The sequence below is a fragment of the Astatotilapia calliptera genome, chromosome 18 (genome assembly GCF_964374335.1).
Source record: "Astatotilapia calliptera chromosome 18, fAstCal68.1, whole genome shotgun sequence".
Lineage (NCBI taxonomy): Eukaryota > Metazoa > Chordata > Actinopteri > Cichliformes > Cichlidae > Astatotilapia > Astatotilapia calliptera.
This window is the reverse complement of record NC_137439.1, coordinates 9,318,237-9,342,376: the sequence shown is the minus strand read 5'-3', so window position 1 is coordinate 9,342,376 and position 24,140 is coordinate 9,318,237. Positions and strand designations below refer to the sequence as shown.

Here is a 24,140-nt window from a genome sequence, read left to right as displayed (position 1 = left end):
CTTTACTGATCAGAGTGGCACCTCTGCTGTTTTACATCTCTCCGCTTAGGCGCTCTCCCGGGAAAATGGGGTGTAGTGAAAGGTTCATGAGTTGTCAAGGACGCTACTGCCCCCTGTTGTGTCGGGGTGGTAACTGCAACAACACCGGCTCCTGGAAATGACACTGCAAAGACTACACGAAAGCCCCCGTTTCAAGAGGATTTTCCCTGGGCCTGTTTGAATGCATCATTTATGGAGCTCGTATTATTTTCATGAAGCCTGGAGCAGGGGGCTGGTGAAATGCTAGACAAACAGCTAAATAATGCAAGCTGAGTGCACTGCTTTATTTACCCAAACACAAGTGTCATGTAGTTAATTGTTTACAAGTGCATTTCCCCTACTGTGGCGTGAAGTGCTGACAGAAGAAAAGCAGGATTCATAAATATTTCTATGCAAAAAAAAAAAAAAAATGAAGAAGAAGAAGACAACATGGTCCAACTAAATAAATAGCCCACAAAGTCTGTGCATTTTAAACCACAGGTAGTGAATAATAAACTATTGTACAACAAGCTCAAACAACACACAAAAAAGCTTGTGTTTGAGAGATTTGAGGAGGGAAAGCAGTCCATCTGTTGCAGCTTGTTTTCTCTTTGTCACTCTAACCGTCTCCCTGCTGCCTTCTCCTCATCTCGAAGTTGGGTCTGCTTCGCTCCCTCATACAGGCTCCGACTGACGTAATGGTTCACATCCCACCCTGCGGGGCTCTTGTGCAGCCAGCGAGCGTTCAGGCTCAATTCCCCCAGCTCCCTCAGGTTGACTCCTGGCCGTGCAGGGGTGGAGATGACGGGGAAAGGGCCGTGGAGAGCCCGAGGCACGGGGAGCGGTTCAGGAAGGCAGCACGGGAGCAGGAAGGGGTGAGGCAGAGGCTGAGTCGCTGTCAGGAATCAGAGTGAGAGTCAAATCAATCAGAAAAGTAACCCCTGAGACACATGCAGAGCTCAAACACATAGTGATTTATTAATACCACTACTCTGATGCATTGAACGGGCTTTAAAGCCATTCAGGGGGAACCTAAAACTGGTTCTAAGTATTTAAACTAACTGTTTAAAGTGAATATTTTAAGTCTATAATAGATCAAACACAAAGAAGAACAGCAATCTTGAGTCTAAATCTTCATTAAAAATGTCAAATTATGAGCTATTTACTGATATTACAGTAAAACCGTAAGTTTCTGGATTTTTTTTTTTGGATTTTTTTTTTTTTTGGGGGGGGGGGGGGGTGACGACATGTAAATGAACATTAAATTAACATCTTTCCCACATAAATTCAATCTTCTAGGAAACGTGCAGTATTAAAACTTCCAAGGTGCAAAGTACAGAGCATTTTTTAGCATTTACTTTCTTTCATGCGTGTTCAAGCTGAATGAATTTATTCACTCTGGAGGGAAAGTCTTCAAGGTCAGGATCGAACTCCTTCCTTGCATTATTTTCCATCACGTCACCCTGTTTCACCTTGAAATACATTAAATTACAGAAGAGGCAAGCCATCAAAATGACGTCTCATTGGAAATTGAACTAAATGCAGCTGAAGGAGTTTAAAAATCTGCAGTTTACAGCAACTGAATAGTGAGTTGTGTAATGTGAAAGTGAGTGAATATGAGGACAGTGGAAAGGCAAGGTAATGTCAGTCCAGCTAAAACTACAATTACAGCTTTCTTGATTACAATCAAGTGGAGAATTCTCAGTAAAGTCCATGAAACCTACGGTAGCAATCAACTGATCCTTTCGATGAGTGTGTCTGGGTCTCGAAAGCCTTTATTAGACTTCATTGAATCACATACAATTTTACCATTAAACACACCATCCTTCTCCTGCACTAGAGGAAAGAATAATTACAAAATAGTTATGAATATATAAGAACAAGAACATCAAATGTGTATTAATCCAGAGGTAGAAGTAGTCCCGAGTCAACTGAATTACATTATGTGGACAAAAGTACTGGCCTTCCTGCACATGATATGCTACGAAGCTCCCAGTGCACAGCTTTTGTACTGATGTTAATAAGAGAAGTGCTACAGTTATTGGGACAGCAGAGAGTTGATGAATTTTACACGTCTCATTAGTAGCTCCACAGAGCATTAGTTTGCACGTTCGCCTAGCAAATGTGTGCCTTTCAGGAGTCAAGCTACAGTGTTTTGGAGACAGGGTGATGCACGAATAAAGACTAAACAAAATGAAGCCATAAATTATTTTCTCAAAGTCAGTGAAGGAGAAAAAGAAACGAGCTCACACGATAACATTTATTTGTTTCTTTGCAAAAGGGTGTTTTAAAAAGGTCAAGATGACTGTTAAGGAAGGCGTGAAGGTTAGGGGCTCCAAAAAGTACCACTTTTTATTTTCGGCTCATACAGGTTAAAAAAGTTCAGTGTCATCCACAGTGTTATATCATCAAAGAGGTCCAAGAAGACCTTCAAGGGGGTTGTGGTTTACATTTCAAGGAGCAGATATGTTTGGGAATCATCTGCACAGCTGTGAAATTAAGTTCCATATTTTTTGAAAATTGATCCTAGCAGCAGCATAGAGAGTGAAATAAGTACTGGACTGGGAATGGACCCTTGGGGGATCCCACCTGTGAGGGAAGGTGATGATAGATAAATAAAAAAAACACCCAGCCTGCCTGTTAAATATGATTTAAACCATTCAAAAACAGCCTCTTTAACGCCCACACCATGATCCAAGGTTACCACTAAGGTCTAAATAAAAGATGATTAAAGACTTTTCAAAGTATTCTCTCACAGATTGCAATTTGGGACTCTTTGAGAGCCAGATTTCTCATATTATGTGTCTGTAATCACTTGGTGCCTCCAGTGGTATATTATTAGGTTGACACATTTGCTTTGTGAGTGAAAAGTTGCTGGTTAAATTTCAGCCAGCGACACAAATTCCCTTTGGGATTGTATTAGTAAGGGCATCCGGTGTAAAAACTCTGCCATATCAACCATGCAGAGCTACCCGCTGTAATGACCCCTTGTGGCAAGGGAGCAGTGAAAGACAGCTTTTTATGTCTTCATCTGTGTTAGCTGGACTCTGTAGACCTCGTGCCTTACCTCTGTCCATCACTGACCCTGCTCTTCCACAGAGAGGAAGGCCACTGTCAGCAGCGAGATGAGGGAATAGAAGAGAGCCGCTCTGGACGAGCTGGAGGGATGGAGGTATATGAAGAATGAGATGGAAGGATGGTTGAAATGCAAAGAGTGCAGACAGACAGAGAGTGCACAAAACATCAAGAACACCAGGTGAAGATTAATTTATTTTTAATGTACGGAGGATCAAAGCACCTGGAGCTGAAAGGAAAAAGGGACTTCAGATGATGAAGACATTAATCAAGTTAATTGAAGTATGGTGTTCCTGATATTTTGCACACATATCTGAAAAACTTAATTAGAATATATGACATTAAGAGTTTAATTCCAAAACAGGACTTTTTTTTAAATAGACTCTGCTCATGCAGCGCTTTTCTACCTCAGCAGACAAAGCGCCTCCCTACTAATCCCCACTCCTACAAAATGTATCAAATAATTAAACAAGGTCTGGTGCTTTTTTTAAAGGCTAGCAGGTAACCTAAGCCCTTGCGCTGCCCATGAACATGATATAACTTTAACACACTGACTCCCTTCTACTTTAGAGGACCAGTCAATTGCTTGGTTTTACATTAAATGATAAAATTTCACTAATGATTTTTATTCAAGTCAGCCAAACTCATATTAAATGATAAAGTTGAGGCAATTGTTTCTATTAGAGCTGGTTCATTTTTTATATATCAAATAAGGTAATTATTTTCTTTCAAAGTGCTGAGGAATGAAACTCTTCCTAAAGGACTCATTTTTTGGAAAACTGGCCAAATGACAGGTTCTATTCCACTCCACTGTATTTATAGTGTTATATAAAGTGTAAAATAACCCAGAAGCCAGTTTTCCACACAACAAAGTCCTTTAAGATGAAGTGAAGACGTGATGAATGACCTGATGGCTCGGTGCTGGTGGTGCTGGTGGTGCTGGCGGTGGGTATCCCGGATAGTTGACGAGGATGAGTTTACTGAAGTTGAACTTGTAGGTGAATCGTTTCCCTTTGGTCTTGTGCAGGATGCGTTTGTTGTAGTAGTATCTGGAAGTAAAATGTTTTCTCTGTCAAGACTACACTCTGAAGTGTGTGTCTAAGGTACGCTTTGCTGTTCCTGTAGGGCACTTTAGATTTCTTTGCTGCTTTCCAGGTGGCATGATTTGCATCTGTGGGCATTTTAGATTTGAAAATTTAATTTGACAACATGTGTTGGCGAGGAGCCTGAGGAGGAAGCTGCACGGAGAGAATGGATTACTCATATTCACAGTTAAATATATATATATATATGTATGTATATATATATATAGTCTGTTTGTATAACTTTTTTTTATTTCAGTCTTTTTTTCTTCATTACAGGGAAAATTCAAATAAACTTAAATAAATTTCAGGAAAGTCAAAATCAAATTAAATGAGAAAATATGTATATTATAACATTACTTGTCTTAAATTCATTTTAAATCTTAAGTTTTCAGAATATGTTGATGCTAATTTACCCACCTGAGGGCCCGGCTGAGCTTGTCGTAGTTCATGTGCGGTTTGCCCTTCCTCTCGCCCCACAGCCTGGCCAACATCTCAGGGTCCCTAATGACAAACTCGCCCCACTCCCCTCCCCAGCCGATGGCCCCGCCCTCGCCTCGGCCCAGTAGCTCGAGGAGGAAGTGCCAAAGCTGGATCTGTCGGGAGCCGGGCGACCACGTGGGTTTGTAGGCCCAGTCAGGAAACAGCACTGCTGGAGAAGCAATTAGGAAACAAGGAAAGTCAGCAATCTAAAATTCAGTGGTGTGTGTTTGAGTCCCCATTAAGGTTGCTCATTCATTTTTCTCAGGAAGCTATATCACACTTTGATTTGCTGGGTTAATATCTTGCATTATTGGTTAAAGTTAGGTGAGAAGTAAGCAAACATGAGCTGTAAACTGTATATAAATGATAGGACGAGCTGAGCATTTAATTGACCATTATGATTTTATTTTTTAGAAGTCAGATGTTTTTCTAAACTAAGACATGGACGCGATCACCGGGCATGCATACTCTTAAATCATGCTCAGGTTTCTTGCCTAATTCCTCCATATGGGACCATAATTAGAAAAAAAATAAACTGACATCAGATTTTATTAAATAAAACTTTAACCAGCATTTGAGACCATAAACTCACCAGGAATGTGTTTTTATAAATCAAGTTAAAAAAAAAGGTTTTTATTTTTTGTTTCTCTACCGACTGAATACAATGAATGTATTTTTTCAACCACACACGTCGCCCCCTGTTGGCCATTACAAAGACTGCAAGTTTAATGCCAAATACACTATCATAATAACACATTACTGGTAAGTGGACTTTATCCAGTTAGATTCAGTGAGTGTGGCTGTTTCTTGTACTAAAACCTTGAAAAAGACAGAAGACGTAATTATTGGAATGATTAATTATGAATATTTGTTATTTGATTCATATCTAGAAGGTAATGTGTCTCATGTTTTGTTCAGATTGGGGATTTTTTTATTCTTTTAATCTTTGTGACAAGCTCAAAACTGCTATTAATGTAACAGAATAAAAACGCCACTGCATACGTTACATTACATGCTAATACGCTAATTTGCCATAAATCACATCTCTGTCAGAGTTAAACAAACATATATGAAGTTTGCTGTGTGGAAGTTGTTGTTGTTTTTTGCTGAAACAAAAATTGCTGCACATCATGAAAAGAAGCTCCTAATATAACATCTTATTATCACCATATCAGATCGTGACTCCAATAGGCTTTGGTTTCTTTTTCTTTATTCCACAATGATTGTACGGATTTTTGCAAATGGGATTTTGGTCGTAGAGGAGTTTAACTGAATCTCTGTTTCATCCAGACATGTCATAAAAAAACACAGGCACAAACAATGAATATTTCTCATCATTTGTTTTGGTGGTCGTGAAGCTTTGTTGTTCTGTGAGCACAAACTAATAACTCTGCGACTATGAGAAAATAATTTCAAGCTTATTCAAGCTCAGCTCATTATTTTGGGTTCAGAAATATGCTCATCTGTTACAGAGGTTTCTTACTGCAAGCTGGTTATCTGTAAATTCTTCCACAAGGAAATAGATTGTCCTTGGATCTGTCTGAAGCTTTGCTATTTGAGACAAGACTGTAAACTTCAACAAAATTAATAAGGTGACGTGAATACATTAAAGCATAGATGGTTGTGTGTCTGTCTGTGTTAGCCCTGTGATAGACTGGCAGCCTATCCATGGTGTAAACTGCCTATCATCCTCTGGCAGCTGGGAAAGGCTCCATGACCCTGAACTTGATAGAAAGTGGAAGGATAAGATAAGATAAGATAAGATAAGATAAGATAAGATAAGATAAGATAAGATAAGATAAGATAAGATAAGATAAGATAAGAGAACCTTTATTAGTCCCACACGTGGGAAATTTGTTTTGTCCCAGCAGGAGTGGACAGTGCAAAAGTTATGAGGCAAAAATTAGAATACAATAAGAATAAATACAGTACACAACTGTACAGAATAGAATAAAATAAAATACTATATACAGTAGAATAAAATAAAATAAATATACAATAAGATAAAAATAGAATACAAATACAAATACTATATACATGCATGAATTGCTGTGTCTAACTTGTTGGCTGATAAAAATGTCCCATTTACCAAATATGTTCGTAACTGATAATACGTAATATAGTTTATAAGCTGGTAAAAACTGAAGTGTTAAAAGTTAAGACCAAGTTTTTTGGGGGGGAGTTAGAAAATGGATTACTAGATGATCAAGTTGTAACATATTTTAATTTAACTGAGCAAATAAACTCTAAAATAACAGCTCTGATGTGTCACCTCTCTGGTGGGGATGGAGCTAGCGCTTGTGGCCAAGAAATGCCAGCTAGATATAGTCGGTCTTGCCTCAATGCACAGCCTGGGCTTTGGAGCCTGTAGAGGGGCTGGACTCCATACTACTCTAGAGTTGCTCCTGTTGAGAGGCAGCGAGCAGTGTTGGGTATGCTTAGTTATCAGTTCAGTATCTTGAGGATTGTTGGACTTCTTCGATTAACCTCAGCTTGTCTATAATAAGCATCATGGCTGAGGTTAAGAGTGTTCTTTGCAGGTGGCATGAGGACTGTAGGCCAATCATAATTTTAGATCTGTGGTTTCAGGTTTTGAACACTTGGGTGAAGAACAGCAGAGTTGTGAACTGAACTCCAGCTTGCAGTGAGTTGAATCAAATAGTGGGGGAGAATGCTGAACAGGCTTACTGTTCCATCTATTAACCAGAAGGTTAATAGATGTTCAGTAGCAATCTGAGGGACTCTGAGGACATAAAGTCCAAATGGATCATGTTCTGCACCTCCATTGTTGAGGTGGCTGTATGGAGTTGTGGCCTCAAAGTGCTTGGCTAGGAAGTAATCCCAGAACCAGATGTTGGACATTGGAGATGAAGAGAGAGCCGTCAAGCTGAAGAAGAAGTCCTACTGAGCATGATTAGCCTTTGGGACTCAGGAGGCAGTTGACAGGTACTGACCAACCAGTGCAGCTCTGGCAGTAGCCAAAAACTTGCATGTGGGAAGATTTTGGTGAAACCATGGAGAAAGACTTTCAGTCTTGATGCAATTCTGGGAAACTGTCAGGTGACTCAGGAGGAGGAAACAGTTTCCTGTTTACACTGTATACAGCAGGAGGTAGCCAGGCAGAGGAAAGAATATTTTGAGGATCTCCTCAATACTATTGAAAAGCTTTCTGTAGTGGAAGCAGAGTCTGGTAATGAGGGAGAGGATTTGCCCATCACTGAAGATGAGGTCACAGACCATCTCTCTGTCCTCTTGTGAGTAGGCTAGTATCTTCTTCACTTTATTTACTTCTAGTCAACTAGTCAGACTCCCTATTGGCTCCACTGTTTTGTTCTTAATCTTCCTTGAAAAGAATGTTTACTGGTATCAAAATCAGCTTCTCTGCTTAACTAGAATAATGTCCTAAAAGATCCCCGAGTAAGTAAACTGATGGTGGAAATAAAACTGACAGATGTTCACGCTGGTATGCTCATGGACATTATAGCTTCAGTTTTAACTTAAGTACAGACTAAATATTAATATCGAAGGTCAAAATGGAGCAGCTTGTATCAGTTGCTGATTGGTCAAGGTGGCATCAAGACTGCACGACTTGCTGGCGCTGACATGATGACATATCATTCCTTTGTTTCTCGCAGTTTTATCTATTTTTATCACGCATCCGAATAAGATCTGCACCGAATGAATACATAATAACTCTTACATAAATATGAACGCTATCCCACACAAATGTCTACCCACACATATGTAAATAACTGAGATGAACGCACACCGACACACACGGTCTTACTTCTGCTCCAATAAGGTGAGGAAAGGTGACCGACTGAGGAGCTGCAGCTGCACTGCATCTGTTACAAAATACAAACAGATAAAACTCGTCAGTGTCTTCACTGGACTGATGGGTGAGAAACGAGAAGAAAATAAAAAATATTAATTACCTCTCATCTGGTGTGAAATTAGCCATCACAACAAAGCACAAATGCAGCTGATTGCAGCAACTTATTCTTTCACCATCACCCACAAATTAAATCAATGGCAAAGCCAATCTCCCAATTGTATATTAGATCAATATAAGTAAATGAATATAATGTGTATGTATGCCCTGACAGTTTATAATGTGCCTGGAATTGCATTTGACTCAATAGCTGGTTTTACAGTGGCTTAAATGTGTGAAAGCACCATTTTTACCTGCAGACATTGTTTAATACTCTATATTTTTCTATAATTTCATCCTATAAACACACACACACATCACTCGCCCACAGACACAATGACCTTCCCAGGCGATTCACAGCAGCAGAGACACCCACCATCTTCCCTGCAAGGCTGAAAACTCATCTCTTCAAGAAGTACTTCACATAACCCTCTTCCCCCAACTGAATGATGCCTCCTCTGCTATAAGCCCTCTTCCATCGGCTGTAATATCCTCTTATCTTGGAGCAACAAAAAAAAAAAAAAAAAACGATGTCTGCCTTCAGCTCTTATTTTATTTCCTTCTCCCATGCAGCACTGCTCTCACACATGATCACTGCAGGGTCACAGGGACATTATCAGGAAACCGCAGGAGACGAGCCAAAGTCGTTTCACTTGTTAAGGCCGATGATTAGACAAAAACAAGCTCCAAGTTGTTCCGCTTCAAGATTGAAAAACAAACTAAAACATGGGATCAAAAGAGGACTGCAGATGAATTAGAGTTAATTTAGTTTAGCTTTCTGTGCAATTTTATGCAGACTTTGGCTCTCATATTTAAATTTTCCCCCTTTTTATTGGTTGTTTTGGTGGTTAACTACAATTTTTTACTCCATAAGAGCACCAAGTGCCTAAAATGCAACTCTAACTCCACCATAAATCTAATGGTAACTAGTTGAAATCATTATTTCAGAGAAGCACAACATTTTCACAGGGTTTTTTTTTAAGTAGGTGAATTTAAGGTCAAAATTTAACTAATCATTAAAAAATAATTTTGTTTACAAAGAGCAGCCTAATTCAGAAGCTCCCGTGCAAGTGTAATCATAATGCAATTGGTCCTGTTACCTTGATTGGAGCCAAAGTGGAAAACTCTTCGTTAAGATGAGTAACAATGATCAGTTTGTCTGCCGGCCCACTTCCAATCTGGGAGGACTGAAGGATGGATGGACCGAATCTTAAACCCTCTATCTCATCTCACCCCCTAACCGCACACAGACACACACTCCCACCTCCCCCTTCCCTCCTACAACATTACTCCCTCCTTCCCCCAGCCCCAGAATTAGGAAGACTGGGGCATGACAAAAAGATGTTGATTACACTGATGGTGAATGAAGAAAACCCTCCCAAAACATGAAACCATCACTCATTAATGAGTTAGAAATGCAACTTTGATTAGCTGCTGATAGATCATCATCGAACAGTTATTTTTTAACTATATTAACATGTTAATTTGTGTAAAAACAAATAGGGGCAAATGATTGTTATAATTTGCCAGAGCCGTTAAGTGCACCTTTAAATTCCACAAAAAGAAATCATTCAAATTTCCAAGGGAAGTCATATATGGACCACAATGTGTTATTTAGCTAAACTTTATACATATATATATATATATATATATATATATATATATATATATATATATATATATATATATATATATATATATATATATATATATATATTAGATGATTATATGTGAGAGTGGGTCGGAACTAAAAAGCACGAGAAAATAAGGTGTTAGGAAATAGGTGAAGGTACTTTTCTTCTGTGTCATGACTGGAGCATATTAAAGTGAGCTGAGGAGAGAGATATGATTGAGCAGACTGAAGGTGACAGAAGGTTTTTTTTTCCTCGCTGAATCAAATAGGTGATGAACTCAATACCGGAGCCACACTTTAGTCAACGAGAGCCGCTTTTCACTTGACAGGAGTGACTTTGGCCAAGGTCAACAGGCTGTTCAATACTCTGCCGCACAGGCACAGGAGGCCGGTGTAGAGGTGGAGGTAGCGGTGACACATTTTGCTCAAGCTAATGTCCTGCTATTGGTCCCACAGGCCTCGAGCACTTATCGCACTTCTGTGAAGGTGAGGGGGCATTCCTACAGCATGCAACACTAGACAAATAAATAAAACGACTTAAAATGGTTTAGAAGATGTATTACCGTAAATTCTAAATACTTTGATGATTCTAATCAGTTTTTTTACTTCAATTTTTTTAATAACAATACATCCATTTCAAATAACTTTTATAATTGGAAGAATTCAAATAATTTTACAGAACAAAACTTTTTTTTTTTTTTACCAAGCAAGTGAAACACTGTGCTTGAAAGTCGCAAAACCTTTAAAGCAAAGATGTAAGGTACAGATGATAAGTCATTTTGACTTATTTTTTAATATTAATTCCATTTTTGTTCCCTTTCTTTTAACTTCAAAAAGGAAAATTACATGCTTTTTATAACTGAAACCTTCCTTTTAGTTTCTTCCGTGCTTGTGTTTACGCATCATTAAGGAGAACATTTTGACAGATCGGTAAATCTTGAAATATCAGTTCTGTTTTCGCATGTGTTTGTTAAATATGAAGTTATAGCTATGAAGCTATAACTGGAAACAGTTGAAAGCAGTGTAGATCTGCTCATAGGTAAGTCTAAGGGTAAACCCGCAAATCTTTACAAAAAAAAAATGACAAGTTTTGTGTTGACAGGACACGTATGTACAGAATTACATTTTAACCAGACGCTATTATCAGCTTGTTGCCTAGCAACTTCGCAGTAACAAGTGTATAGAACTAGGATAGCTTTTTTTATGCTAATACACAATTTATGCTAGTGAACGGCAGTAGCTAAGTATAGAAGATTTCTACTTGTTTCTTAATCAGGTAATTATGCTAATGGAGTATTGGAAAGATTGTATATTGATATCAGCTTCTTTTCAAGACAATCACACACACAGACAGCATCCAAATCTATATTTTGCCAAGTCTGTGAGAACTGGGTTACGACTTAATCCTACATTACTTAACCCGAACAAAATGTTGTGCTGCTGCATTTGTTGGTGGATTAGCTGTGATTTAGTGTTCCCTATACAGCAGGAGAAAAGACATAAAGAGAAGCTCCCAGCAACAATCTGCTTAGGCTTGTGATGCACATACATCCCTATACAGTCCCCCATCCCTTGCACAAAACACAAACACACACACACACACACACACACACACACACACACACACACACAGTCCCACCCGCATACACTTATCGTCCCTTAGATGTGATAGCTGACACCGGAGGCTTTTAATTCCAGTGTAAATACAAATACTCTCCCAGACAGCTATCAATTATGCATAGCACTAATTGAGTTGAATGTTGTGCTTTTAGCAGCCTGAGGACCCCGGGTCACATGCAGAGCTTGAAACCAAACACACATAGATAATTGCACATATACGAGAACCCATTCAGTTCCTTTTCCTTCAATTCAACCTTAAAAAACAGAAGTGAGATGACATTTTTTTAGCCTATTACAACAGACTACATACTAGTTTACTACTTTAAGCTGGCTTTGGAAATGTTTTGGCCATTATATTTTACTATGAGCAATAGCCGGTGCAAACATTGCACTTAAGCTACATTACGATATAAAAATGTCTGTATTTGGAGGGAGAAACAATGAGGATTTGACATTCAGTGTCCTTCACAGTGCTGCAAATCTAAAATGAAATCTAAATATGTGGAAAATGATCAGATAGACTCCTGAACACTGATATTAGCCATAAGTCTCATGTTATAAAATACACAAAACTAAAGTTTGGTGAGCTGATGAGTGAGGTCACTCTGACAGAGCAGAGTGAGTAACTTCTCAAATGCTTTAAAAGATTATGGTATGGTTCCATACAGGAAAAAAATCTACAGTGACTTTAATCACAACATGTGATCTTTTAACCTTTAACCTTAACCAAAGTACTTTTGTTACAAAAGCAAAAGCACATGATCCAATCTCATGTTTGCACACTCTCCATCAACCCCAACCACCTCTTCCTGGCTTTAAATTTATTAAAATATATTTCCTAATCAAGCCAGGCTTTTCTTTTTACATTTCTTTGAAGGTAATAATAGAGTTGCACATAAACTTATTTCTAGGACATCTGGTTTGATCTCACATGAGATGTAAAACAGGCCCCAAGGGGTTTGACAAAAGTAAAGACTGGTTCATCCATGGTGCAAAAAGAACAGCCCCAAAAAAGACTTTATTGGAAAATGACTCATTATTTTTTGTTTTTATTTCATCTAATATTAAATTCTTTTTTAATTTTCCTAAAGGACAAGTTTTTTGCTTGAATGATGCGAGCAGAGCTTTTTGATTTAATATTTGTCTAAGCATGTTTTACTCGGTTTGAATAAAAGGTTTTGATTTCCTCCATATTTAAAGTACATTAATCCAACTTTGGATAGTTAAGAGCGAAACAACTTTTGTGCAACAGATACATTTAAAGTAGCTAAAGGCTCGCTTTTAATTAGATCTAAGCTGTTGTCAAAGTCTGTCTTTTTATGAATCCAGAAATTGCTTTTAAGGTCTTAAAAAAGTAATTTCACTTTCTTCCTGTGAGATGAAAAGCTCAACACTTCTTTCATGTTGGTGCAATAGATATGCAGCTAATGTTAAAAAATACTCCTACCATCACCTCTAAGGCTCACTAATTAACACACACACACACACACACACACACACACACACACACACACACACACACACACACACACACACACACACACACACTCACACTGATACACACACGCACAGAAAGGAATATAAAAATTACATTTTGGTGATGTGATGTTTCCTAGCGACCAACAGTCACTTTGAGTTTCGGAATCTTGTTAGTGGGGTTGCCGGGCAACAAGGCCAAATAAAATTCTAAGGAATTAAAATACAGCACTCAGCCTGAAATTACATATCGTCATTTTAATATTTCTACAAGATGTAATATGTTAATGAGCTTTAGATGTGCCGGCTGGTAGTATTATTATTATTATTATTAAAGTGCAGCACAGGATGAGATAATAGGGGACATGCCATTGTTCATTTTGTGCTTCATATTTCCCAGAAAAGTATAATTAGTTAAATTAAGAAAATGGAAATTACATGCAGTAAACTATGATTTGAAGGGACCAACCTGGGGACAGTTGCCGTTCCTACACTAATTTAAATTTAACAAAATGCACTGCAAGCTACATTTAGTTTCTTCTGCTTATCCAATTTGGTGGATGGGGTGTTTGGGTCACAGGTCGCCAATCTGTTGCAGGGCTAACACATAGAGTCAGTTTAGAATCACCAATTAACCTGACCCAATGGAGTGTGGGAGGAAGCTGGAGTACTGGGAGAGAACCCACACAGTCACAGGGAAAACATCCAAACTCCACACAGAAAGGCCTTGAAGCCAGGACCTTCTCGCTGTGAAGTGAAACTGCTGTAACACTGTTCTTGGTTTGAAACAAACTTTGTGATTAGTTTAAATATTGTTTGCTCAATCAAAAAAAAATTGGGTTACTAAAAAAATTATATTTCATTATCTATTACGCCTAGCTGTCTTGATTCATTATTGAGTTGCTCTTTCTGTAAAATGTAACAGCTGAAACTGACACCATGAACATGAACATCAAACTGATGCCTTCACTTTGCTGTTTTTGTGTGATCTACAACTTAAAACCCCTTCAAAAAATAATTAAAGGAACAACTGGGGCTATCATACTTAAGCAAATAACTACTGAATGGTTACATTTGATAGAAAAGTCAATATAATTATATTTGCTCTTAAAGCTGAAACGTTTTTGAAACCTTGTGGGATTAAAGTCCCTTTTAAACAATCAAAGGCACTTTAAAGACAAAGTTAAAAGATCTCCGGATCTTTTAACTTTGTTAGAGAAGCTTTATGTATGATTCACAAAAAAAGACCATCCTTTTTCATCTCAAACTGGTTGAAAGGTGTATTGTGAGGGTCAAGTTTGTTTCTTTTTTTAACTCTTAAACTGCCTTATGATACCACGAGGCATGGTGTAAATAACCCCACTTTTCAAAAATACTCAACTTCAGAGCAGTCCTAACAAAGACAGCTGATAGACAGTAAAAAAAAAATCCTGCTGTTAGTAGTGGATTTAAACAGACACTTTGGAGACACACATAAACACACAAACACACAACAAAGGAAGTGGCCTCATAGTGAGTATAAAAGCTGACAGTTTGGAAATTGAGCCTTCGGACTGATGGGACTGCAGCACCCAGAAGCAGATGACAGAAAGAGAACTGAGGCTTGCAGCACTGTCTGGGGAATATTACAGTAAAGATGCAATATAAACACAGAGCTATGTGAGGAAAACCCCCTTCTCTGCCTCGCTTACTCTCTAGTGTTTCTGTGCCAGATATTAGCCCAGTCTATCACCAAGAGGAACTGTGCAGGGGGATAAAAAAAACAAACAAATATAATGAAGGACTTCTGCCAGGGTATAATAAGACTTCACATTCCCTGAGGAGCAATTTAGGTAGTGGCGCACAAAAATGGGTCCTGAGACGGGAATTTGCTTTCCACCAAGATTGTCATCCTTGTTGTTTTTTTCCCCCTGCTCTCTTCTACTTGAGCAAGCTGCATTATCTCCTCTGTGTGTGTGTGTTTGCGTGTGGACAGAGGATGAGGAGGATGAGGAGGATGAGAGAACGGGGGGTGGGGGGTGGGGGGGGGGGTTAAGTCTGGATTTGATCCCTGCTAAAAGGACTGTTTGTTTTACAGCTGACGACCCCAGAGTTTAATCTGGTGCTTAGCTGCCTGCTCAATCTCTCCTTCTCCTTCATCTCCCTGCATCCTCTCATCCTCACTGCCTCCCTCTCTCTCTCCCTCGCTTTCCCCTTCGTCTCTCTCATTCTCACTCATTCAATCGTATCATCCTCTCACAGAGAGTTACCCCCCTCTCCCTCCTCCCCACACTGAAACCTCTCCATCCATCCTCCTCCTTCCGTCCTCCATCCCTTGTCATCTCCTTATTTCGCTCCTCTTTCTTTGTAGTGCCAGGAGCGCTTGTTCGCGATTTACATTTAACTGGATCCATCAGGTTGTGTGTTAGGCGTAAAATTAAGCTAGTGTTACATCATGCGGTACAGTGTGTCCGTGCGTGTATGTGTGTGTGGGAGTATGTAGAGCTGGAGTGCAGTGAAGGTTTGAGTCCCTGAAATGTCTCAGAGTTCCTGTTTGTGTGGGCTTCTAGACGTGCGTGTGTGTGTTTGTGTGAACTGTGTGTGAGTGAGGGCAGGAGGACAATAGTGAGAGTGTATGTTAAACAGGATGATGGTATTGCAGCAGATGAGGGTCATGCTCCAAGTCTTAAGGGTCAAATCCTGTTAGAAGTAAGAGGGATCAAGGCTTTAGCGAGGCACTGCCTTTTTTCTTAACTGCTGCAATATTCACTGAGAGTGTGCAAGAGAAGCTCTGTGAGTGTGTGTGATACATCCTGTGTGTGTGTGTTTGTGTGTGTGTGTCTGTGGAATAACACATAACCTCTTAAATAAAGCAGGAGATAAGGTGGCGGAAGAAAATTGTGCAGGAAAGGTGAAAAAATCTTCAGGAAACAAAGACGGCATCACTTAGATTTCCCTTTTTTTATTCTTTCCCTGAAGCAAGCAGTCTCAAAGTGTGGCCCGCAGGCCAGTGTTGGCCTGTGGTAATAATTTATAAGGCCTGCGAGTGTGTCAGTCATCCTGGTGCCTCCTCTGAGGTCTAAATCGTCGTCGGTGACGGTCCAACCCCTAATCTGAACTCCGGGCAAACTCTTCTGTTTTTACTAAGTTGTTCTCCCAAGTCTTGCCGATCAGGGAACAAAAAAGAAAATAATAATTTTAACTGACAAACATCAAAAACTATTTACATTTTTCCTAAGTTATGTCCATTGTGCCTTTCTACAGGGTTACCATTTAAACCTCATAGGCTTAAACCTTTATCACCCAAGCGTCATACAGGCCGCCTGGATTTATTTGTAATCATTGCTGTAAAATTACAAAAAACTGTTTTCATCTTTCAGGAACCATTTGAAAAATCCACCCTGATGATGATTAAACATCTCAAAACCGACCCAAAAAAGGACAACTAACACAAAACCCCCAAACCTTCGTTACACAGGAAGCACACCCGCATTTTGAAGCAGAAAGCAGAAAACTTGGCACAGTAGAGACTAACTGAGCAGTGACTACTAAATCGATCACAGGCCTGATGGGAAATAAGGGCGATCACTCATGGACCTGAAGGAGAGCTCGAGGAGAAATGAATCTCATCTTGGGTGCACTTCACACAAACAGCGAGAATGGACTTTCAGTTTGAAAGCAGAGACTTTGATAAACGTTATAAATAATAATAATAATGATAATAGTAATCCAAGCCAAGACCCAGGCGTACAGGTGCCAAATATCAGCCCTTGATACATCAGCAACAGATATTGAAGAACAAGAGGACTTTATGGATGTGACAACAAATGTAAAAATCACTGTGATCATTGTGTGCAGCTCTGGAAGCTTTCTGCTATTTTAATCTTTAATAATAAGAAAAATGAAGCATGGATTTGTAATTATTTTGTTTAATGTATATGCTGGCTCCGTTAATTGGCACTCAGTCCTTAAAGCTTTGAGATCGCATTTGTCTCTGTTTGACTGTATTTAATTTAATTTATGCATCAATATGTCTCAGCTTTAAGCCCTCGCTTGCATTGTCTCCCATCAGTTGTGTGTTATGTGTAAGCGCAAACAATGTGTGAGCGCAGGCAGTGCATTATTTCATTATGTTTGCCTTGTTGGAAGACAGAAATCAATCAGTCATCACCAGACTTCTTGTTTTCCTGGCTGTACCAATCAAATATTCCTCATGCATCATTTCACATACATCAAAACAAAACCTGAACCCTTGACCCTTGCAGTAAGGTGATCTGGTGGCTCTGTTGAAAGCGTTTTGCTGGCGTGGAGCGAGCTCACTTATCGCCTTAAAAGAAAGAGTCACTGCAACTGAGTGGAAAGCTGATCGTCTTTATCCTGCCAAGACATGTCTGTCACGAGGGTTTTGACACATTGGCACACCATCGATGTCATCACGGCGCATTAGGGAATCTCTCTTGGAAGAATGGAGCAGAGTTCTAGTGTCTTAAAGAAACAATTTCAAGCTGTTTGATGGTAATCAGGGCTCACCTCCTTACTAAGACACTCTGCGCTTGTATGTTATATTGTTTTGAAAATGTAAATATTCAGTATTAATATATAGTACTTTAGGTGGAAAATGTTAAAACTGCTTTATTTGATAAAGATAAAGACTTGGATCAGTTTTGAGCTGTGCACTGATTACTCCTGACTTCGCTGAGATTTTAACCTGCAAGTGACCTCAGCATACTTCTGCTACTACTTCTCCAGCAACCTTTCATATTTGTTTCATTTGTCCAATAATTTGAGTCATTTCAGGGCCTGAAAATATATAAATGTTTTTCTTGTTTTGTGTGTGCAAGTGTTTAATTTTATTGTTGATTTATTGTAATGTTTACAATATCTTATAGCTAACAAAAGCTACGCCTTTAGGAATTTCATTTCCAAAGCGAGGCTATAATTGCCTCAATTAATTGTGATGAGTGAGTTAAGTCTTTTTTTTACACAAACATGATTGAAAACAATAATTATATTATCATATTAATCATCCTGGTTGAAGCAGCCATCAAAAGATGGGTACACTGTGGTCATGAAGGGAGTAAACAGCAATACTCAGGTGGGCAGTGGGGTTTAAATGATGCTCAGTTGGTAGTGAGGTCCTCAAAGTGTTGCAAGAAACTATCCCCACACTGTTACACCACCACCCTGAACCGTTGCTACAGGGCGGGTTGAATCCCTGTGTTCATGTTGTTTGAGCCAAATTCTGACCGTGCCATCCAAATGTCACAGCAGAAATTGAGACTGAACTGTAGTTTCCTGTTTTTAGCTGGCAGGAGTTTTCAGTCTTCTGCTGCTTTAGCTCATCTGTTTCAAGATTTCGCATCTTGTCCATTCAGAGATGCTCCTCTGCTTACCTCGGGTGTAATGAGCAGTTACCGGAGTTACTATTGCCTTCCTACCAGCTCATAGTCTGGCCATTCTCAACTGTCCTCTGACATCACCTGAAGAACCGACGCTTGATGGATATCCTCTCTTTTTCGGACCATTCTCTGTAAACTCTAGAAATGGTTGTGCAGGAAATTTCCAGTAGATCAGCAGTTTCTGAAATACTCTGACCATCTCGTCTGATGTAAACAACCACTTAAATTACTTTCCTTCCTCATTATGATGCTCAGTTTGAACTTCAGCAGTTCGTCTACATTCCTGAACTCACCAAGCTGCTGCCATGTGACTGTCTGATTAGACACTTGTATCAACAAGTAATTCAGCAGGGCTACTTAATAAAGTGGTTGGTGAATGTAAAACACAAATAGTGGCATTAAAACACACTGTGTGTAATAGCATAACGTGGGTCATAAAAGACCCCAATCTGTCATTGTGTTTGTTAAAATAGCTTGGTCCCCCGAGGCTACAATGTTGAATTACAGTGGTATGATTTTGCCTTTTTTCCCCACACCCTGAAGACACATTAAGTGTTTAAAAATATTCTTCAAATGAAAACAGTTCAATTAGCCAGAATGCCATTAGTACTTTGACACATGCTCTAATTATTAGGCTGCCGTTCCTCTTCGTTGCGGATTCTCTCTGAATGTTGGCCCAAAATAAAAGCAGCTCTGTCAAATGTGCACGATGCACATTGAATATACAGAATTAATTCCATTGCTCCATTTTAAAACAATCCCACCATGCTAATATAAAATAAGTGTCTTTTTCCCTTCTTTTTTTCCCCTAATACTGGATTAGCCAAATAGCAGTGCCTTTCATACATTGGCGGCTGTACAAGGCAAACTGATTTGAGTGCAGTGCTGACCCTCATAATCCGAAAGTAGAACAAATACGATGATTTACAGCTTTGCGTTCTCTTTCCTGTTATTTCATTGTTTTTTAGTCCCAAATCATCAAAGCTGTCACTGAAGCACCTCACAAGGGAAAACTGTCAAGATGGCAACGACTGAACAAAAGTGAAGAACAGAGACTGTAAAGCTCTCCGAGGAGGCAGAGCGGTATAATTTCATGAATGAAAAATTAAGTCAATACAATTACAATAAAATGGCCCTGGAGCACTTTTGAGTAGGAGTGCGTATTTATGTGAGACAACGGCTCAGTTGTTGTGTTACAGAATAAAAGTTGGCTAAAGCCTGAAAACCAGGAGGTTATGAGTGCAATTGTCTTCTTCACTGCTTTTTTTTTTTTGTCTACTCCCCTCCAGCCTCCGTGGTTCATGCGGCCCTCTGGGGAGCTGTGGTTTCTGAAAGGTTTTTCAGTGTCCTTAATCTCTCCATCTCTTTGTGTCCAGGCAAAAAATATATCCGCATGAAACTCGAGAAGCCGACAGGGGCCAAGTTGTGTGAGAAAATGATGAGCTTCTTTCCAGCATTTTGTAAGAATAAAAAAAAAAAAAAAGTAAGAGAGAAGAAGATAAAACTAATTTGGCTTCAGCACAAAGCTTTTAATTAGTGATTCTAAAACGGGAGACCTTTAGATTCAGCAAAAAGAGGAATGCTTTGATTTCACTCTTTTTAATAACTAGGAATGATCCTAATTAAAAGAAAGGATGACAGTTTTAATCACGGATTTCTGCTTCCATCATTATCCCAGAACCCAAACAGTACATAAATACAAATATCTCGTGTATGTGCAAAGGTGAATAGTGTACGTCGGTGATTCTAAACAAACCCCAGACCACCAATTATTTCACTAACTGCAAGGGTTGTTTTTTTTTTACACTAGAAGAGCAAGACATCCAGACGTGTTAATTATCCCGTGGCTAGACACTACCTGGACCTACATATTAGCAGCACATCCACGTTACAAGCCTTTGGAATTAAGCATTTTCCTCTTTCCAGAAGAAGAAGTGAAGATTTAACCAAAGGGGAGCTGGATTTATAAATTAAAGGCCACTAAATATCTTGGCTTAAATGAGGACTTTATTTTTCTGAATAAATTTTGCTGCTTATAGAATTTTAATTGAAATAAGATGAATACTCTGGGCCAAATGGATGCCATTTTCCGATATCTTATATCTCAACACCCTTTTAGTCTCTTACATACAAAAGTATAATACATTCACTTGGCCAAGCATAAATAAATGAATAAATAAATAACAAACTGCTGTTTTTCTGAATTAACAAGCTATCTTAAAATTCCCAAAGAGCCTCTATCGACTCGAAAGCTTGATTTCATGAGCAGTAAGCCCTCCTCCCACTCCTGCTTAGTTTAATGCACTTTTATTTGGTTTAGGCTTGAAAAATGTGCAGATACTGGCATCGCTGTATCCTGAGTCATCACACAGCCAGTCTGAATGATCCTGGAGAAACACTGCAGTGTCCAGTAAATAAACAGTCTGTATCAGCACTATGTGTAATGCTTGAAAATGCCAGTATATCCCAGTGTTTCAAATCTAAACAGAAATAAAAGTGTGTTGGGTGCAAGGGGAGCTTATTGCTCTAGAAATCAAGTTTGCCTCTACGGCAAGATACGAGAAGCAGTACTGTGCATTCGGAAAATCTAATAAAAATACAATCAAATTATAGAGGAAACTGTAGTTCTAACCAGTTTTAGTCACGGCTTTGATGGGCATGTTTATGAACATGTGGGATGTCTACGTGACTGTGAGTCGAATGCCTTCGCAAAGTGTTGTGTTTGTACTGCGACGCTGCTTCTAAACTTTTGAAATTCTGCCCCTGACAAATACAGCTCAATTATAATATTGATGATAAAAATGTAAAGATAAAAACAAGTAAAAGCTGAACTAAAACTAAACATTTTAACCCTTTAAATTGTGAATCATGACACAATTGCCAGAAAATTGAACTGTCTTGAAACTGGAGTGTTGATCTACAGCTGGCATTTTTGATGCAATTTCTTGCTCATAGCTTGTCTGTGAAGGTTCTCAGTCATCCAGGTCATCGTAGTCAAAGGAGCTTGCAAAGAAAAGAGTCTGGACTTAAAGAAGTCCAGACTCTTTTCTTTGCAAGCTTTGCAAGTGTGATGCAACATTAATGGAAGCAGATAAGGCTACGTCCCATCTGAGGCAGCTTCTTTTGAATTATGCCGTTGATGGCTCAGAGTTGAGACACGTTCATTTTTCCCAGCAGATATTATAAAAGCACTAATCCGTTTTTACAAACATGACCATGGCATGAAAATAAAACCATTGTAAATGTTATTCCAAAGAGAGCGCCTTGAAGTTCTTTGATTTTTTTAAGCTATAAACGGTTTGATTATTCCAGGAAGCACGAGCAGTGAAATCCTCTTTTCAAAACCCCAGATCTGTTTGGAAGACATGAGCAGAGAATAAAGGCATTCGAAAATTTTATGTTGGTAGATAAAAAGATCTCACATCTCCAGTTTTGTACATCATCATGTCTTTATTCGAGTGTAAACAAACTCCGAAAAGAGCATCAGCCAGGTTCTTGATTATTGGCGTTAACATGATTAATTTGTTTTGCAGTCGTGGGTAAAACACAGTCACTCCACTGCAAAAAAGGGTCCTTTAAACAAGTCATCTTGCACCGCCTTCGATTATCTCATTTCTTTTTGTTTCCAACAGTCTTAAAAATTAATGCACCGACCATAACTTTAAACAGGCAGATCGTTCTTTAAAAGAAAGAAAAAACAAACAGAAATAAAACAAAAACAACAACAAATGCCCTCGGAGCAAGAAAATGAAATCACCTTCCTCCACACCCCACATCGTTCACAATAAATAAGACTGTAAAACTGTAAAAAGCTGAAATGTTAAGTTGATCCTAGTTTGCAGTGCGTATAATAAATAACATGATGCATCCATATTGACCTCAGTTCAGTCTAGCAGGGTAACTTTATCTCTTCATTCTTGCTGTATGCAGTGTTTCTTACTTCCGGCTAAGGTGCTGAGAGTGTGTGTGTGTGTGTGTGTGTGTGTGTGTGTGTGTGTGTGTGTGTGTGTGTGTGTGTGTGTGTGTAAGAGTAAGAGAGAGAGAGAAATGCCATCGCTCAGGAATGTGATTCAGTGTTGTTTTGTTGGTATGTTAATAGTTATGTTTTGAACACGAACGTGTGTCCAGAGGCTCATTAGGTTAGTAGTTGATCACAAAAAAAAATAAATTTAAAAATCATTAAATATGTAACAATTCAAGGAGCTGCAAAAATAACCCTCTCAAACAGAACAATTAAAAGTTGAGCAGCGATCACAGCAGTAGTGTTAAGCTCAGAGTGCAACAGAATCCGTTTAATCACTTCCATCATACAACAAATATATTTACAATCAAAAAACAAAACATAAATCATTAAAGAATTATTACCACATTCAGATTCAGAACCACAGACGAGTTACGGACTAGCACTGTGTGAGAATGTATTCATAGTGTGTGTTTGTGTTACTGACCTATTCTGACCTTTCCACGTAACATCTCCCGCTGGCCTTAATGTGGAAACTTCACCAGTAGCAGCCTCCGTCTTCAGTGACCAAAAAAGCGACGTGTGTACTGTTAAGTGATCCTGAACTGTCCCAAAACACAAAAAGAGCAAAGCGACGTGGTTTTTTTTAATGTTGAAATAAGGTGACTTATGTGAAACTTGATGCATTCGGACGCAGATCTTGAAGTGGTAAGGGTTTCTACCCTCAGCTGTGAAACTCTCATGTCCTGTATTTTTGCAGAATAAGCCCAGATTTCAGCACTTTAAAAAAAAAACAAAAAACAAACATCCTGTCCCTGTGGTTCAACAACTAAACACACGTCTAAAAGAAACTCCACATATACTCTAAGGGTTTTGCAGATGCAACAAGGCAGATATCAGTATTCTAAAAGTCAGTACCCATTTGTGGTTTATTTGTTTTGGTATTCTGTACTTCAGAGAGCCACGCTGTACAAAATGCACCATGAGCAAACCGCACGCACGTATCTTTTGGAAACGGGAATAAGTGGGGAGGAAGGATTCTGTCGAGCTCTGCTGTTAATGTTATTTTGACTGCAGAGAAGTTGGTGCAAACCTGTTGGCTGGATTTTGGCTCCAAGAAAAAAAGAAGCTTTCAAATGCGGTTACATTCTTGTCGGACCACAACTTTCACGCGTGTCACTTCTTTCCCGGCTGAAAAAAACAAACCGCGGTGTGGAGGAAATCTGTCTCCAGGTCTGGCTTTGAAGACGGAGGCTGGTTTGCCTTTGACAAACTGCTTTCTGAGCTGGTGCAACTCTAAAAGAGCATCCTGCTTTTGTTGTGTGATGGTATGCATTAATGTGGCTGTGTATGTATGTTTGTGTGTGTGCGTGCGTGCGTGCGTACGTGCGAGTGTTGAATCCTTCTATCACACCTCCTTTTAAGGCTTTCAAGCTGCTTTGGATCAAAGTCAGTCCCAGGGGATAATTCAGCATAAACACAG

General features: G+C 39.1%; 1 protein-coding gene across 1 annotated transcript; it reads right to left on the bottom strand.

The window, feature by feature from the left end:
- Positions 1-302: 302 nt before the first annotated feature.
- Positions 303-9,804, bottom strand: LOC113010763 (uncharacterized). The gene is made up of 6 exons (XM_080292524.1): positions 9,690-9,804; positions 8,446-8,503; positions 4,596-4,827; positions 4,001-4,142; positions 3,086-3,176; positions 303-913 (listed from the first exon to the last, which is right to left on the bottom strand). The coding sequence occupies exons 2-6, from the start codon at positions 8,501-8,503 to the stop codon at positions 633-635; spliced, it is 804 nt and encodes a 267-aa protein (XP_080148650.1). The 5' UTR covers positions 9,690-9,804; the 3' UTR covers positions 303-632.
- Between the last annotated feature and the right edge of the window lie 14,336 nt (positions 9,805-24,140).

Coding starts and splice junctions, on each gene's coding strand:
- LOC113010763 (XM_080292524.1), bottom strand. CDS start 8,503: ATGCAGTGCAGCTGCAGCTCCTCAGTCGGTCACCTTTCCTCACCTTAT. Junction 4,828..8,445: donor CTCACCTTATTGGAGCAGAA/GTAAGACCGTGT, acceptor TTGCTTCTCCAG/CAGTGCTGTTTCCTGACTGG. Junction 4,143..4,595: donor AAGCTCAGCCGGGCCCTCAG/GTGGGTAAATTA, acceptor TTTTACTTCCAG/ATACTACTACAACAAACGCA.